The 17,352-nt window shown below is 52.7% G+C and overlaps 3 protein-coding genes across 3 annotated transcripts; 1 reads left to right on the top strand and 2 right to left on the bottom strand.

The window, feature by feature from the left end:
- Positions 1–536: 536 nt before the first annotated feature.
- On the bottom strand, positions 537–3,983 carry LOC100898250 (SIN3-HDAC complex-associated factor). Its single transcript, XM_029110474.1, has 6 exons — positions 3,925–3,983; positions 3,625–3,793; positions 3,249–3,471; positions 2,930–3,158; positions 829–958; positions 537–701 (listed from the first exon to the last, which is right to left on the bottom strand). The coding sequence occupies exons 1-6, from the start codon at positions 3,981–3,983 to the stop codon at positions 537–539; spliced, it is 975 nt and encodes a 324-aa protein (XP_028966307.1).
- Positions 3,984–11,450: 7,467 nt separating this feature from the next.
- On the bottom strand, positions 11,451–13,072 carry Adi1 (acireductone dioxygenase 1). Its single transcript, XM_003739719.2, has 3 exons — positions 12,870–13,072; positions 11,860–12,052; positions 11,451–11,760 (listed from the first exon to the last, which is right to left on the bottom strand). The coding sequence occupies exons 1-3, from the start codon at positions 12,990–12,992 to the stop codon at positions 11,504–11,506; spliced, it is 573 nt and encodes a 190-aa protein (XP_003739767.1). The 5' UTR covers positions 12,993–13,072; the 3' UTR covers positions 11,451–11,503.
- Positions 13,073–15,383: 2,311 nt separating this feature from the next.
- LOC114828627 (uncharacterized) lies at positions 15,384–17,352 on the top strand. The gene is made up of 2 exons (XM_029113355.1): positions 15,384–15,503; positions 16,099–17,352. Exon 2 carries the CDS (start codon positions 16,117–16,119, stop codon positions 17,248–17,250), a length of 1,134 nt encoding a protein of 377 aa, XP_028969188.1. The 5' UTR covers positions 15,384–15,503; positions 16,099–16,116; the 3' UTR covers positions 17,251–17,352.

Raw genomic sequence — 17,352 nt, 5'->3', positions numbered from 1 at the left:
GACTTCCGTAGTGAACCTGAGATCATCACTTCGGTCGGAAATGTGTGTCTAATGGGTCCGCTGGCGGCCTTGGATCCTTTCGAATCCCCGCAGTCCCGAAACGTTTCCCCGTCGAGACCCGAAAGGTCGCTTTTCCTCTTTTCGATCTAATCATTTCCTTATTTTCTAGCATCCGTCGTTATCCATTTCATCGAACGCATCCTAATTGCACATGGCGAACTCGGAACGAGTTCGCGCCCGGCACCATGTCACCCTTTTCATTCAAGCCCTGTTCCACTCTCCTGAGCGTTGACTTCGCTATGCGTTCCCGGATCGGATCGGGATCCGGGCTCCGGGAAATACTCAGCGTAGATTCAGCTGAATCGAGCTCTTTCTGCTCGCTGAGACGCCATCGTAGTGTTTCCTTCCACCAGGTAATCATGATCCTTATCTATTGCATGCATTCTCAAAACACGCCTCGCGCACGGATTCACTCGAACCGATACACACTTGTCGCTGACTCGCACTTGCTGCAACATGTCGTTGTCCACTCATTGTCAGAAGAAGGGCTCTGCCGTAGGGCTATTCGGAACAGCCACGGCTTGCTGGAGGTTCTTGGCGGCGAACGCTGATGGGAAGGAATCCGAAGTCGTGAGAGACTCGGGACTAGTTGGCAGTAGGACATCCGAGTTCGGCGTAGCACAAACGGAACTGTTGGAATCCTGAAGAAGGGCGCAAATGTCAGCATCAGCCATGTTCCACCGGCGGAGCATTTCGAGCTACCTACTCAAGATCAGACGCCTTAAAATATTGAGTTCCGTTCAGAATTATGGGTCGTTCCGAGTTTACCTGCGAATGCGACAGCTGGCTGGATGTTGAATTCCTCCGCAATCGACACGGACAGGGTTTGAGTAGTTTCGGATAGATCAAGAGCTCGTCGTGAGGGCCCTTGAAAACCACACCGCAGCATATACGTTCCCTGCAAGTTGAAGATTCCCGGATTGGTAGCCCGCACGTTGTAGGAGAGCAGGTTTTCGGGAGCTTGTGAGACATGAATTCCATCGACTGACTGATCGAGAGCCGAGCAAGCTTTTCCGGCGCGCCTCTCCTTCCGACAAACACAGCCAGGAGGGACGCCTAGCTCGGCATAGTCTCCGAGGCAAGACGGGAGCAAGAGCTCAGACTCGACCAATCGGAGCGCGACTCATCGAGCCGAGCAACGAGCTCAGAAAAAGCGCGTTTTGTGGGTGGAGGATTCCGGCATAGGAGGGTCTCGAGTCAGCAACAAGGTTGGCGATTGACGCGCTTTCGGACCTCGCTCTGAGAGTGTTTCTCTATTCATATATTCGGCATTGCTCAGATTATCGCTTCGCCGTTCCGTTGCGTAGAGACCAGGAATCGATGAGAAAAAAAGGCAGCCTTCTTTGTGTGTGGTGTGGGTCGACTTGGGTTCTCCTGCGTGTGTCCTGCTTTCTCTGTCGAGGGATACTCCGTTTTAGGTCGTTCACCCCACCAAGCGCAATGTTCTGCGACAACCATCGAAGGTATGACCCCACGGTTTCGAACATATCGAGGCTTTCCGCGCGGATCGGCATCAGGAGATGTTCCGAATGACCTTGGTCAAGTTTCGTTCTCTGCGGACCTTCACGTCTGATGTTAAGAACGGAGTCTGTCCGAGTTCAACGACCTGCTCTCCCCATTCAGGGAGCTGGCTACCATAGCTGGCGCCCGGTGTTCACTTGCCCGCCGTAGAATCATGTGAATTGTGCTATTCGATTCAACGCAGTACAGATCTCACTTTTCGACAGTCTCGCGGGCGGGGGGCACCGCTGCGCCGGTTTCTGCGAGCCAGTCTTTGGGTCGATACAACAAAACGTAATTTTCTCTCAATCAGGAATGCATATGCCCTGTCCGTCGATGAATGTCGCCGCAGTGAGGCGATCGGCGTCGATTGAATCCGGAAGATCGACGAAAGATTGCATTCGTCACCTTCGGAATAATCCCCGAGCGTAGGATCTTCGATTTTCGGCTTAGTGGCAAAAAATCAGAAATTCTCCTCGAAGCGGGGCATTTGAGCGAGGCTGCGTGGTAGCGAGAAGCGGTAATATTGGGGTCTGTGTGTTGGCAAAATCAGAGAAGAGAGTGACGTGTTCTTGGTAGGAGGACATCTGGATCGAAGGAGCAATGAACTCTAAGCTCTCCCCCTGAATAGAGAGGAGTCCGGACGGGGCAGACTGCGCGGCTGAGCCGAAGAGCAGCCGATCGTTGACAGGGTTGTCATCCTGGACAGAAAATGTTGTTGAGCGGCACTCGTATCAAAATGTTGCAGCTGGCCCGTGACTGCTTCCAGGTTTCCCCGTTCGTCGTTTGAGGCCGACTGTGTGGGATCGAGAGAGCATCCGAAGTATGCGGTTTTATAGCCCCGGTAGTGCCGAGTCATCGATAAATCGACTACTCATGAAATCCGATCTCTGACAGATTGACAACAGGTCTATCGAGGCGATGAAGATTCGTTTTGTGGCTGCGCCTGAATTCTCGGTCAGCTCTAAAACAGAACGATGCTGCTCGCTGGGGCACTCGTTGACTGGAGCAAGGACAAGCCAGTGACGTCATCGAGGGTTCAACGACCCCACACAAGAAACCCCACAGAGCATCTACCGCATCGCCATACACGCTCCCATTTACTCTCTCTTGAGCAGCTCAGCATAGCTTGGACTGGAGTGGCTGGTCCACGATCAAAAAGCAAGCAAGCAAGAGCATCGTTTTGGTTATAAGCGCAGCTTCTCCGCACACGATAAAATGTGGAAACTCTGTAGTGATCTCTGAGAGCACATAGGGAGACTGAGCCAGATGGGACCACGAGAAATTAAGAATCAATTTGGTTCCGACTCATGACAGGTTGCGAGTGAGGTTTCCGATCGCGCGTTAACGATCGGCTATGCGAACTCACTTTCTCCAGAAAGAGCTGTCGATGAACGAGGACATCTTCAGGTTATGTTGTGACTTGAATTGTCTCTTTTTCTGTCGATTTTGTTCCTTGATTTTCCGTCCGTCTTGACCAGGATCCCACTCCTCTTCATCTTCCTCCGCCGAGGACGCTGTGCTGACTTCAGGCGTCTCGGGTTCCGCTTCTAGCCTATCAGAATCTACAGAGCTGTCGCTATCGAAGTCATTATCCTCTGGAGGGAACAAAGAGATTTGTTACTTTACTTCGGATCGAGAGGTTCAACTCGAGATATTTTACGGAATGTCATAGCGAGAAATCTTACCGTAGTATGTGAAGCCATCGCTATTCCTTCTCGACGACCTCTTCATTCGTTCTTCTCCATAAACTCCAGCAAGGCTGTCTTGAAGAGATTCGATTTCACGGAGCCTCCTCGGCGGCCTAAGAGGTTTCTTCTTATTTATCTTGGTGGCTTTCGAACGGTTGGGATTTGTGATTCGTCCCATGTGAGCGCCTTTGGTCCCGGGACCTGCCCGCGCATCCACCACCTGCAGGGGGAATCGAAGAACATAGATTTGTTTACGGGGTTGAATTCACTGCCGTGGGAGCGGGTCGTGAGATCCGTGTCAGGGTCGGGGAACCAAGTTCGAGAATCCAACGTCTGAGAAAAAACCGTAGTATGAACAATTTCTGATCCTCACATGATTCCAATGCCGAGTTGTGCCAGGAGGCAGTTTCTTCCAACGTTTGACGAGCAGCACGCATGCGTTGCATATTTCACCGGCGCGGCGTTCCTTGATTTTGAAACATTTCTCAAACTCGGATTCATACTTAGCAGAGTCCGTGAAGCGGGAGCTGGATGATTTGGCTCTGCAAGGGTCCCGAGATGGGATTCAGTTCAAGTTCAATCTCTCGACGGAGTTCAAGTTCAATCAGGACTAAGCTGAACAATCGATGTCCTCAATCTCATTTGGAGGAACTCGTGAGCGCGGTTGACTTACCGACAAATGCAGCATCCGTTCACAGAACGGTAGATCTTTGGTTTATGAAAACTGAACATTTTCCTTCTGTCACTGTGCGGGGCCCACCTCGAACGCCCTACTTCTCGCTCCTCCTGGAATGAGAAAAACTCATGAATCAGTTGAGGCATCTAGCAGCGTCTACGTCAGGAACCGGGAGCACAGGCTGCTCGTTCACAGGCTCGTTCACTACGGGGAGGATGGGCGCTTCATCGAAGAATTACAAGCTCCCATCATTCTCTTTCTTGAGAATTACATGACTTCGTTTCGTGATAATCTAGGGAAAAACGAGTCAGCATGTTCCTGGTAATGCAAAGGATATCTACTTTTTCTCGGCAATTCTGCGGCGTCCGAAGGCTGTTCGGCCTAGATCTCCCCGGCTCCAGCGTGCAGCTGGGATAGGATAGATTTCAACACGTCGTCGACTTTCTTTCAAACACAACTGACGGGGCATGAGGCGTTCATCGTGTCGTTGATCGAGAGAGACCGACTGGGAGAGGGAATTCACCAATCAATGATAAAGAGATAAAACAGATCGAAAATTTGTTTTCAGAATTGAATTCGTGGACTGAATGATATCTCTGGTGTACGCTCGATATTCTTCGAGGAGGCGGCCTTTACTCGTATCCCGGTTACAAATGATAGTTTATCGATGCCCGAAGCCTGCTCCATGATGCCGCTCCGTCGGACGCTATTGAAAGATGATCGATTCGGATACAAATCGATATCTGTGCAGACAGAGGGAGATCGAGTCCTTGGATGCCTGAGCCGCGTCGTGCTGATTTTAGCGACAAAGCCTCGGAGCGGCCACTTTTCATCAAACTCTTCAAAGTGTTACCAGAGAGCATGACGAGGGCATCGGGAGGGCTAAGCCGAGAGCGCATCCGTTAGATTCTCGCTGTCAGCTCACTCACGGGCTCTCACGGGTGCCCGTTTATAATTGGGTCGAGCAGTAGCTGGTGCAGTCAGCCGGCCACAGAGGCAAGCAGGCAGCCCTTTTTCGGAGCCGGCGAACAATCTCTCGGTAAACCTAGCGTTACTGAGTTCACGGGCGACCCGAGCGAGTGTGCGGAAAAAAACCCACACTGCGCACTGTAGACCGGCGATGCCGTTACGGAGACCCCACGTGGCGTCGATGGATTCACAAGTGAAGATAAGGCTTGCCGTGGTCACCCTTGGCGTTCCGGGATACCTCGACCTTTGTTCAGAGAATAAAACTAAATGTTCCCTGCTCGTGTCATGCCTATGTTTCGCTCGTGGAATTTGTGCGAATCGTAGAAATTCGAGGAGGTGGCTTCGTTTCCCCTAGTGACTTTTCCATTGAGGCGAGAGAGAGGCATGTTGACACGAGGTCATCCCGGCCTCGAATTCGTCGCGTATTCCGGTTTTTCCGGATGCTTCCAGAATTCAATGCCTCCAGAGTTGAGAGCTCGACTGAGTTTCGAGCTCTCGGGACACGGATCGGAACCGAGACGACGTCTACGTGCAGGGGACGGCGGAGTCGACGACGGACATGTGAGACACGGGGCCGATCCTGAGCGAGGGAAGCACATCACAGAAACAGATGACAATCGTTCCTCCGTTAGACAGCGCTCCTGTCTGGCGTCCGGGAGTTCTTCCGTAGAATGGTAATCCCGAGTGATTAGCAATTTAACTCACATTAATGTCTCAACCTTTAGGTCGCCGGTAGGTAGCCGCCGCCGCCGCTGCTGCTACCACCAACACGACCGCCGCTGCCGCCGCCGCCAGAGAGCCGTCGAGAGAGCCGCTGCTTCTAAGGCTGCTCTGTGTGCTTGCCAACCTTCCTTCCCTTACGGCAATGGTAGCAGCAGCGGTGGCGGCGGCGGCAGCAGCCGCAGCAGCAGTCCGCTGTCGCTTGAAAAACGTATACTTGGAGGAGGGAATGGTTGTCTGCGGTGCCTTGCCGCTGGCCTGCTTGCCATCTAAGCGGTCTATCAGAGGAGGAGGAGTACAACTGACGGCAGCAACGAGCAGCACCAGAGGGCATCGTCATCATGTTCCTACCGAAACGACAATGAAGCCACTCGCCCAACGCGATAGGGCCCCCGCCGGCTAAGGCCACCACGAACAGTCCCTCCACCGCCGTTTTCGGAATCGCAATTCGCGATCGACGAAATAAGGGATTCTTCTAGGGATCTCCTAGGGCGATGGATGAGGGAGGTCTCAAGGCGGCTCGGAAACCCGGGTTGACAAAATCAGCAGATCGAAATTCCCTTGAATCGGAGCCGGATATCCGAGAGTCTCGGATGCATCGAGAAAGTCAGGATCGATGGTGCGCGCGGTTGGTACTCATCCTCATGCGGTTCGATTTTGTCGTGGACGGAAACTATCTGATAAATCGCTGTTCCGTAAGACCATCGCGCGGAACCTCGTCGACTCGGAACCAAATTTTCGCGTTTTCGATCGTAGTGTAAATAACGCGCATTCCCGATCATGTCGACGCCGGCATAGGCGTTGTTGTCGACGTCCTCGACAGGGGCTGCCGTTCGGGAGGCATACCCAGCAAGCCGTTCGGCGAGCAGAAAGGCAGGCTTAGTTATCCGGCCGGTTGACCCAATTCGCTGGCCCTCGCTCTCGTTTTCCAGCCAATGACAGGTTGGAGCCCAAGGTCCGCGTGACCGTAGCTCCCTCTACTCGGGCCCTCCCGAAGCGGAAAAACCGGGAGACAAGCCCCGTCTCTCTGACGGCTATCTGTGTCCCTCCCTCAAAGCACTAGCGGCAGCGTCGGCAGTCGCCTCCTCGACGACTCTTCCGGATTCCCCGTCTATTCGACGAGCTATTCGAGGGTGGATCGAATCTGAGAATGAACTGTGTCACCTGGCTAGAGTTCCGATCTCCCTCCCGGTGGGGAATGAACTAGATGTCAGAAAACCGCGCGAGCCAAAAGGAGAGATTAGCCAAGATCCCTTAAGGAACTCTAGTCGATTGCATTCTCTCGTCGAGAGATCTTCTCTCTACGCAATTGCTCGGCACACGTAGTCCGTCAGGATACATGAACTACACAGGGCTCGATCGGTCATACATTCATTGGCCCCCACGAAAATCATACTGGAGTCTCGGCTTTCGACTGTTTCGAAAGCGTTGGGATTGCTAGACGCGCCTCGTCGACGAACCTGCGCCACCCTATCCCTAACAGGTCATTCACCTCTAGGCATACTGAGGCGTAGTTTTCTCGCATATCATGCTTAGGAACGATTCCCTCGATCAAATCTATATTGTTCCAGCTTCCCTCCGGCGCCCAACGTCAAGAAATCGTGAAAGCTCCGAGAACTTCTTTCCAATGTCCATGCGTCTTCTACTATCTCAAGGAATTCACAAGCTCGCGGGCAGGGGATTTTACATTAATGGCTCAGCGACTGTGAATTCACATGCTCCGGAGGCTCTCGAGAGATTTGAGTGCGAACGGGGCTCTCGCCGCGGAACATGCGATCGGGCGAGTTGGAGTCCCACCGCCACGTTTCCTTGCGTCAGACGAAGGAGATAGAGCATAAAGCGCAAGGCAGGCCGCGAAGATTCCGTACGCGTTTTCGCGATCGGTGTCGTTCATTCATCAATCGGGGACCGGTCAAAATTAAGTTTTCGGCATCACCCGACTTCCAGGTCGAACTCTCAAAAATTGGAGTCGCCATTTTGAGGCTATATTGCCTTCGGATGATTATCTCTACGGAGCCTAAATTGAACGATCTTGGGGGAAAATCCGTTAAAAACAGAACCTATGCTTCCACTGCCACGAGTGGCCTAGATATCGGAGCTTGCGACATGGCCAGAAACCGGCATTGCCTGTTTTCGGAATCGAGCGTCGAGTGAGCGGAGTCGGGGAGCGAGTGGACGCGCTCGGGGCCCTCCAAGCCACGCCATCGAGCCCTAAGCCTAACGGAAGGCCGCGGCCTTCAAGCGTTTCACAGAAACTAGGCTGCGGAAGAGCTCTGACCGTTTCAAAAGCCGGCCAGACAACGCCGTCTAGACGACTCGCCTCTGACGAGAGAGGACGGTGCTTCCGTACACCTCCCCCAGAAAGCGTTACGCAATGGCCCTTTCCCTTCGGCATGCCCTTGCAGAATCTGGCTTGCTATATATTGCAGCCGCTTTCCGAGCAGCTGATCGAACATTCTACATGTTAGCGTGTACCTTCCGGATGCGAGAAACAATGACTCGACCGTATCTTTCCCTCTGCGGGAAGCCTCCCGGTTGCGAGAAGATTTTACGCGCCTCCCGCAGTATCTTCCGTTCTCAGGCTGCCGGCTCCGGAATTCTGACCGCGACGAGACGGATGCGGTGTCGCAACACCGCTCGCTCGCTGGAATTATTGTTCTGAGCAATTCGTGAAAAAATCTCTCGGAACTCCTGGATGGATCTCGCGGCATCCGCAGAGCACTAACACGCACGCACAGGAGGTACACTGCGATCCAACAGGGGACATCCACTCGGAGGTCGGCGACGAACCGGTTCCGCGCGGTCGGTGGGCGTTCAAGTCGTTCTATCCAGGGAATTTCTGAGGCGAACACTCACGCACCTCCATCCAACACGATGTTGCACTAACATTTGTGAAAAGCTCGAAAACTGCGCAGTCGATAAGCGTAGAACAGGCCCGACGGCACACACAGTACTGCGGCGGCAGTGCGACCGCGCACGATGGCTCCGGGAGGCGCCGGGAAGTGACAGAGAGGAGACGTTGCTCCGTAGAACATCACAGTAAGCATCAGCTAGTCAGATAGTAGTCGGTCTTGGCGGACGTCCGACCAAGCGACCAGTAAAACAGGCAGCAAGAGCATGGAATCCAGTATTTGGATCGCTTACCTACCGAGGGAAACGGACGGTGCTCCCGACTCCGTTGCTTGGCGAATCTGACAGGAGAAAGAACCTGGCTGGGGGTGAATGGCCGGCCCCGATGAGGAAGGGAGGGAGGGAGGCAGGCATAGGAGAGGAGTTGGGTGGGTGGCCGATCGCCTGCAGCCAGCTAGCCTGCCTGCCTACCCGCCCGTTAGCTTGCCAGCCCGACCGACGGCGGTCCGGGTGGTAAGTGGGTGAGGGTAACCCCCTTTTGTGGTCTGTCTTGAAGCAGGCAAACGGGCGGGCAAACGGACAGGCTGGCAGACGGGCGGGCAGTTGCTTGGTTAGGCGCGCTGGTGGAGCTGTTGTGTCAGCCTGATGATTGGGTGGATGGAAGGGTCGCATCTCGTGAAACGGTGGCTCGACATGCCGTTTGAGATTTTCGGGCTCCCGAGGGAAAGCGAGATCTTCTAGCGCGCTCTCCTAGCGCGAATTCCGGCTATCCGAGTTCCAGAGCAAAGATCGAGCTGGAAGTTTATTTTTTTTGCGCCTCGGTCACTGTTATATTCGTCGAGTCTCATCCTACGCGCTCGGAGCGAGTGATGGGTAGAATTACTTAGCGGGGAAAAACAGTGAATAAATCCACGGTAACACTTCCTCCAGCCTGTGCCGAATCGTAGACGGGACCGCCAAATGACGGAGGTCTTCCCTCACTGCGAGGATTCACATATATGGAGGGAGAAGATTCACGAAAGAGTCCCGTTGCGATCGGCTACGTCTGCGACATGGCGCGCGCCGTGTGGAGCTCCTCCGTGAGGAAATCTCCCCAAAAATTCCGTAAGATTCTTTTCGACGTCACAGTCAGAATGAACGCAATAGGGAATAGTCCGACGTCAAGTTCGACGGTCCTCGTCATCAGCTGGAGTCTGCCCTCTCTCGGATTTTCTCTCCGTGGTCGGCTGCGAGATGCTAAGTCCTGGATAAATCTCTTTTGCACCCGAGCTGCCTTGATCCACGCAGGTAGTCACGAAGCGCAGCGCATGCAGTAAGAGTAGCTTTCGACCTAGAAAAAAATTCGAAGATCAGCCCTCGTGAGTTGAATAGAAATTACGGAGGACGGAATTCGGAATCGCTCGCTGCCCCGTTCGAACAGTTTGCACCGAATCTAGAGAACACTGTGGCTCCACATGAATTTTGAGATATTTGGGTAGTCGGGAGGATCGTCTAGCGCGCTCTCTCTCTCCACCTATTCTCGAATCAAATACCGAAGCTTTCAGAAGCCAAGCTAGCGACGGAACCTAAGATCGCCTGACCGAACGTATGCAAGAATGAAAATTCTACGATGCCATGCGCTAAGCCCCACGTGCACAACAGGAGCAATTGATGCACGATACGGAGTACGCAACGATGTACGATTTTTTATTCGTGAGAAATTCCCGACTTTTGCTGCATTCCGACGCCTTTGCCGAGCCATGTCGCACTGCGAGGCGCTAGGCTGCTGCATGTCGAACAAAGGGAAGTCGAAATTCGGAACGGGGCGGGCTCGGCTTTCTCTCTGAGACGCGTCGCGCGAAGTAAGAGTCAGCTTATCTTTGCATTTGTCGCTCGCAGAAGACTGAGGGCAACAGGGAGTGCTCCTCCATCGATGGAATCTATTTTTGGGGGTCTGATGCTTCGGGACACGGGATCACACTCCCTCGTCACTGTGCGTGTCACTGTGGGGAGCAGAAAAGAGCATTCGGTGCTCGAAAAGAAAAACCGAGAACCGGACCATCGTTGCCGATGTTTCCGGATGGACCTGGATGAAGCAGATCTCCCGCAAGCTGGAATGAAGCTGTTCTGGCGAGGATGCAGCCTGGTGTCCACGATGTCCGCAAACGAATGGACTGGCGCGCGAACCATCCTCGTCCGTCTTGGACTGGTCGCGATCTGCCGTGATGGAGCTGAAATCGAATATTTTACGGCGCAACGGTCCCAATTCAAGCTCGACGATTCAGCTGCATAGATGACTCCTGCGGCGGAAAGAAGAGCTGGTAGTGTCCGCGACCATTGCCCACCGCGGCAGATTCAGGCCGGGTTTTCCTTGAGAGGTCGGATTTTCCGGGCGATGCTCCTCCTAGTTCAACAAGAATACACTCGCCGAAAAATCTATCGCCTTTATCCTCTGGGAGCGATTATTTCGCCACAAGTTCCTGCTCTCTTTCTATGGAAGAATCGGCTGTGGTTATCTGCTGGGCTCGGCATCAGATGGGAGGCATTTAGAGACAGGGAAACGCGTGTAAATCGTGATCTGACGAGCGTTTTCAGCCCGATTCCGCAGCCCGATTCAGATGCGTAAGCAGATAATGCTCACAGGAGGTCAGATGTCTCAAAATCGATTTGGTTCGCGTCAAGCTCATCATATGCGATAGTTTCATTGTTCCCGTAGACTGAACCCGGAAGATGTCGCCGGTGCAAGAACTCCGCGCATTTCTTCGAATTGCTGACTACTTGTAAATCGATAGGAAGCCCGACCCGAGCCCCAATATAAGGGTGAGGTGTGACACACGATGAGCCCCGAGGTTCCCGAATACTTCGGCCTAGCGAATCGCACTGCTATTCCCAGGGAAGCTTACCCATTCATCTCGTATCTTATATGCAGGTAGCGTCTGGAGAGAGCCCAACTCATCGTACAGATCCACCTTACCCCGGCCAATGAGAACATCGAAGACAATATGCGGCCCTTTATTGAGAGGTTTCCTCAGTCACCTTTGATCTTTCCGAGCTTGTCTCAAGCAGGGACGCCCCGTTCGAACTTGTTCTTCAAATTGTCCAAATACTCTTTCCTCGCGTCATGTTCATCGGCGGGTCGATTTATCGGAGTCCACACAGGCTCGCCCACGAAAAGACGCATAGCTTTGACGTAATCATTAGTATCCAGCGTGAATCTGTGATATATCCCAGCTGGCACGATCAAGAGGTCCCCTTTGGACACGTGAATCCGAATCCAAGCGTCCGAGCTGTCCCGCACGTCGAAATAGCCGGACCCTGAAAACGAAAACATGTACCTTCTCTCTAGAACATGTAAGAATCTTCACCCTGAGGTTCATTCGCGGAGCAAATGCCATCGAATATCGGGAAACGAACCGTCTTGAATCAATCTGATCTCTTCGTCGGCATGGAGATGCTCTTTGAAGAATATCTTCATTTTAGAGTCATAATCGGCGCCGAGCATTTCTCGAGAGATCTCGCAGACGTCTTTGTATGTATAGCCTCGCGTCGAGCTGATTTCTCCGAGTTTTCCCTCGGTTGATTCTCCAGACCAGTCCGATTCGTCTATCTGGAAGAAAAGCTAGCCGTCAGTCTCGTTTTCTGATAAGAGATTGATATTCAAAAAGACCATCAGACGCGATGGAGCTTTCCCTCTAGAAATTCGCGATGGGGTGTAGATCCGAGAAAAATGATTTTTTCGCTAGAAGAATTCCGTGACTTGGCCGAGCATTCGACGATAGGCGAAGCCTCAGCGACCTGTGGTCTGCTTCCTGTAGTCTACGGCGTCATGGTTTTAAAGATGCTGAGCGCCGATTCCGCCCGTGAATGCGGGGAAATCAGAGGTAGTTGAAGGTCTCTGTGCGTGTCGCTCACACCGACCGAATATTCGGATGTTGAGCGGCCAAACGCTATATCAGAGCATCGCGAAGCGACTACGAGTCTCCATCCCTGACTTTCCGAACAACGAGCTCGATGAGTTGCTCCGTCTTTGCGTACGTTCTCACGCACTTCCCTTGTTCGTGTATGAACCCTGTGATGAATTCACCGGTTTTTGCGTCGGCGGCGGCGGACACCGTCGCTGCATTTGTGCGCGCGGTATCGAGAGGTCGCAGCGGGACAGCTTCGCTATGCATAGTTTGTGGTATCCCCAAACTCGCTGACGGTAGGTGGCGAGCGCTCCCAGAGCTTCTCGTCGGCACTAACGGATCCACCAAGCGATGGCGGAGACCTTCCCGAAAGGAAGTTTCCCACAAGTAGGGGAGCGGCTCGCGAAATGCATGATCGAGAGAGTGGAGGCGTGGCGATCCAGAGGACTCAGACTCCCTTCTCACAATGCACCGATCTCGACTCAGGAAATATTCGAAGGACTGAGCTGTCATTCCTACCTTGAAGTACATGACACCTGTTCGACGGTACAGCTGATCCAAGTCTATCGGTCTCGGTGGACTTAGCTCATTCGGTAACCTTTGGTCCTCGGCCGACTCGTTCATGTAGTACGCACGGACCATGTTGCAACTTTTGACGACGGGCTGACTTCGGTAGAACAGGTAGTTTGTAATCAGTGCAAAGGAGGCTTTAGAAAGAACTCTAGAATAAGTTTGCGGCTCGGATGATGACGATGATCAGTACTGTTTGTACCGTCAAAGCCTGGCTCCTCACCAAGAGCCAACTCGACACGTCGGCGAGCGCTGATAAAGCACCCGGCGAGTCTTAATCCTCCCTGACCTCAATCGCTCGTCCTGCCGAACTACCTATGAGTATATTATACCTATACGTATTATTGTTTCTGCTGCGGTTCGTCTCCAGGAGATCGGCTCAGGCATACCGATAAGAATGGACACACTCGCGAGCATACGCTCAATGGCGTCTCAGGCTCACTTCAGGGCTCGAGTCGGGAATCCATTCCTCATGTCCGATTTCGAGGTAGTCATCAGTCATCAGTTTCAATGCCTCGACAAACGAGAGGACTCCTCTCTTGGAGATCCGAATTGTTGGATTTACGCGGATGGCTCTTATGGATTGGAAGCCCGATCAGTAAGACTCCTCCACAGCTCAAGGCATCGGACAATCGGACATCGCTCCAGTCAACCCCGCTTCGGAGCGGAATTCGAGTTCATATTCTGGGTTTTATCTGGAGAGCCGTCGTGCCGTCGGTCATTGCCTCTTATCCCGAGGGATCGCATTCGTCAGTACGATTGAAAGCGGCTGCGCCGCGCCGTCTCTCGTCTATCGAGCGACCCACCACAATTGTCGGAATCAAGGCTTGCACAGAGGAAACTTATGAATGAAATACTTCGGTAATGCTCAGTTGTATTTATTCCACACGATGGATGTTCCCATTGGTTTCTTTGAAGACGCATTGATGTTGACTGACTTCTCTTGACTATATCAGCGTGGGAGGAAAGCAGAGTCTCGGAGTCGGAGCACCTGGCAAGCCCTCCAGCGGGGGTCCTTACGATTCATCGCGCCCACCGGAAAGGAACATACAGATCCGTCGATTTAGGTCGAGTAGGGTGAAGGCATCTTTGGGCGACATCTTGTATGCTTCGGGCTGCAGAAGAAAAGTTACAATAGTTCAGAGACAATAGTTCACCGAAAATATCCGTTCGGTCTTGATATGAGAAAGGATAAGAAAATACTGCATACGGACTTTGCTTTCGAGGTCCACGCCGGGAGAACGTTTCCCATTCGTCCATCCCCGACTGTACTGGAACGTTTGCGCCGAGCAGAGGCTCACCACGACCGCGACTACAACGAGGAACACAAACGTCGTCTTCATTCTGAACTCCTAGGCTCCTAAGACACCGATTTTGCACCGATGCTGCCCTTATATAGGAATTTGGAGAGGGAAATAAGGCTGCACGAGAGACCCGTAGTGACGCCAAACTTGTCAGTCGAACTTCGACCGGAGTTCGGATGTCATTCGAAGTCGACTTCACATATTGTGCTCATTCCAGCGCAAAATTAGTTATGCTAAATATTCTCGAAATGCACGACGGTCATCCTATGCCTCATCCTCCTCCAGACGAAGCTTTCAGTCGGCACTACACGCGCTACCTCAGAGACTTGGAACAGGACGGAGCTATATCTTTTCATTCATTAGAGAGAGCAGCAAGTTCTTCGAAGACGTGGCAACTTTTCCCTCGTTTGCTAACTTGTGGCTCGCCCTTTTCTCCTATTGTGATCCGGGTGGTCCCTGGCGATCTCCACAAGTGAACTCGGCGTCCTGGAGGGTTTGTAAACTCTGGTAGGTCATTAGAACCTGACTCGCGAATGAGAGACTTCCATTCTCCAAGCCCCGACTGCCCAAGTCTTCAAGGGGAATGGATACAAGAAATAGGTTCCAGTCACCTTGATCCGTCTCTATTGTTTGCATATTGTGATGTAGGAAAACGCTACAAGAACCTCCCGAAAACTGAGACTGGATCAGACTCATCCGCTGATTCTCGAGACAGAAGTACCTGCATCGAAGGGCGACCTAGACTCTCTCACCAGCGGAGGATTAGGCGCTACCGGTCATACGCCGCTTCCCCTCCCTCGTAGAGAGGAGCAAGCGGGAACTATCTCCCAGCCTGAACTCGCAGGCGATTTCCTCTCTGATACAAGAATATCTCCTGGCCGACAACATAGGACAGGCTCCCGAATCTACCCAATTGAATGCATTTATATAATTCAAATCGAATTTTGTGCAGGGTTCCGCTTAAGGCTTCGCGCAATCTGTCCTAGTCCGAGGGAGAAGATGGAGCATCGAAATGCACGCCAGGAAGTCGAGAATACACTGTTTCCGCGTGGCTTCACCTACAGAAAAGTATAATAACCTCGCATGAGATCACTGTAGTGCACCATGCGTAACCCTGACAACGTCGCCCTCACCCGACTTCTCTTACCGTCTGGAATCCGTCACACAGCTGACTGCCGGCTCGTCGGGGACATCAGTCGAAGAGTCGTTCAAGGCAATCTAAGCTCTTCAATTCAGCGACTGATTGGATAAAGAGAGAAGAGCTCCTCGATTTCTTGAGGTGAGCCATTTGACTATTGAGGCATTATAGTATGTATGACAGCTCCGCCTTTCCGAATCGGATGGACGGAAATCCAGTCGTTGGATCACCGCGAACGGCGGCTATTACGTCATGGCTTCGACCTGCCGGCTCGGGGCATTACTCACGGCGCGGCGCCGGGTTTGCCCCGACGAAGGCGTGAATGGAGCTAGGCTGCTTCCAGCTTTCCACCGTCTCGCGTTGAACATCCACGGCTAAGATTGAGCTCGCGCCCGTCGTTCGCTGCGGAGTGTCCCGACCAACGGAAGAAATTATCATCGACTATCATAACTATTGAGCTATCCGCGGGGAGAAGGCCCTGGTCTGCATTGACGGTATCTGGGAGCGACGCGCTTGGTTCGAGTCATCGTCGAACCTGTCAACGAACGAGCTTGAGGGCTCGATTGCATCGCGTGTGGCTTGACGTGAACAGGAAGAGACATTCCCTCGTGGTCACCTTCATGTCCATGTGGAAGAGCCTCACAAGGACCTTGCGTCGCGAGCAGGGTCTCAGCTGGAGTATTCATCAGCTGCTGTCTCGTGAGCCCGTAACTCAGTAATTGCTCTGATTTTCCAGAGACATTTCTGTGAGACCATGAGACCACAGTACGAGATCCTCCTGCGAGCCGATGTCTTGCAGAGTCTCTCAGACTATCGCGATGCGTTATTGCGTAAGTCGGCGGAAGCAGGGTCTCACTTCGGGAAGCTCTTGAAAGAAAAACAGCTAGAAGATCTGTCGACAGAATCGATGCTGGAACTACTCCTTCAGACGAAAAAACCTCTTTTCTTCGCTAAAAGGAGCTTGAAGGGAGATGGCTCGGATTGGACGCCAGCTGAGGTTAGAATTCTGGGGAACGTCTGCCTCGGAGTAGAGGTCACAGTCTTCGACAACGGATGCTGGAAGCCCAAGGATGCTGAGTTCAAAACGCACGCTGTACCGTTCACGGCCCATCTCGTTTTCGTCCCCGGACCCCTATTGACCGGTAGCCGCTCTCCGGACTATACAGACCTAGTCGAGGGTGAAAGATTGAATTCATCCAAATATTTTGAGCTCATGAAACGACGTCTGGAGCCGGCGTTCGACTTCATCAACTCGAAGTCCAGCCAGGAGAGGAAGGCATTGGTGGTCATCCCGGGTATCGGCTGCGGTCTGTTTGGGGGTAAATTCACCAAAGAGTTGCCGAGCATCTTGGAGGAAACCATAGCGAGGATCTTGCACCAGAACCATCAACGCTGGCTCTATATAAAATGTACGACGTTCGTCCCTTTCGACGGCGAGATGAAGAGCACTTCAATAGGAAAGATCTCGTATCGCGTCCGACCTCACCTGAAACACAAGACCCCGATGCTCTCAGAAACAAAAGAGTTCGAGGAAGGATCGGACGACTTTTCAAAAGATCATCTTTTCAAACTCGTAGCTTGGGATCATTTCTCATATCCGGGAAACAACTTCTTCCGCTGCAAGCGTCAAACTGACGACGGAGTATCGGCGGCTGCTACCGACTGCATGGCGAGGGTCCTGGGAGTCTATGGCCACTACGATGGACGTGGTCGTTATATGCCACCTAAGCAATATGAGAGTTGGGAGAGCGTGGTCAAAGCAAATCATATCCTGCTCGAAGTTAAGGAGAACCTCCGTATCACACCGAATGTCGAGTTTGGAACGACGTCCCGAAGGGAGGGGAATTCAGTAGCGGAGAGCGACCTCATCCCACGACGCCTAATGTGATAATCCGTGGGAGCTCCCTTTTCTCTGCCCGGTGATCTCTGGAAGGTGATACGCACTGCGCAATCGCCGAGAATGCGCCTCCCTGAGATTTCATTGTCAATA

Source organism: Galendromus occidentalis, unplaced genomic scaffold, assembly GCF_000255335.2.
Source record: "Galendromus occidentalis unplaced genomic scaffold, Mocc_1.1 scf7180000076583, whole genome shotgun sequence".
NCBI classification, from domain to species: domain Eukaryota; kingdom Metazoa; phylum Arthropoda; class Arachnida; order Mesostigmata; family Phytoseiidae; genus Galendromus; species Galendromus occidentalis.
The sequence above is the reverse complement of the archived record's forward strand: the minus strand, read 5'-3'. Positions and strand labels throughout refer to the sequence as shown.

What these genes read in the sequence shown, in the direction of transcription:
- LOC114828627 (XM_029113355.1), top strand. Translation starts at nt 16,117, where the DNA reads ATGAGACCACAGTACGAGATCCTCCTGCGAGCCGATGTCTTGCAGAGT.
- Adi1 (XM_003739719.2), bottom strand. Translation starts at nt 12,992, where the DNA reads ATGGTCCGTGCGTACTACATGAACGAGTCGGCCGAGGACCAAAGGTTA. An exon ending in CAGGTGTCATGTACTTCAAG is followed by an intron (nt 12,053 to 12,869) that starts GTAGGAATGACA and finishes CTTTTCTTCCAG; the next exon opens with ATAGACGAATCGGACTGGTC. An exon ending in GATCAGATTGATTCAAGACG is followed by an intron (nt 11,761 to 11,859) that starts GTTCGTTTCCCG and finishes TTTCGTTTTCAG; the next exon opens with GGTCCGGCTATTTCGACGTG.
- LOC100898250 (XM_029110474.1), bottom strand. Translation starts at nt 3,983, where the DNA reads ATGTTCAGTTTTCATAAACCAAAGATCTACCGTTCTGTGAACGGATGC. An exon ending in CAACTCGGCATTGGAATCAT is followed by an intron (nt 3,472 to 3,624) that starts GTGAGGATCAGA and finishes TTCCCCCTGCAG; the next exon opens with GTGGTGGATGCGCGGGCAGG. An exon ending in GACAGCTCTTTCTGGAGAAA is followed by an intron (nt 959 to 2,929) that starts GTGAGTTCGCAT and finishes TTCAACTTGCAG; the next exon opens with GGAACGTATATGCTGCGGTG.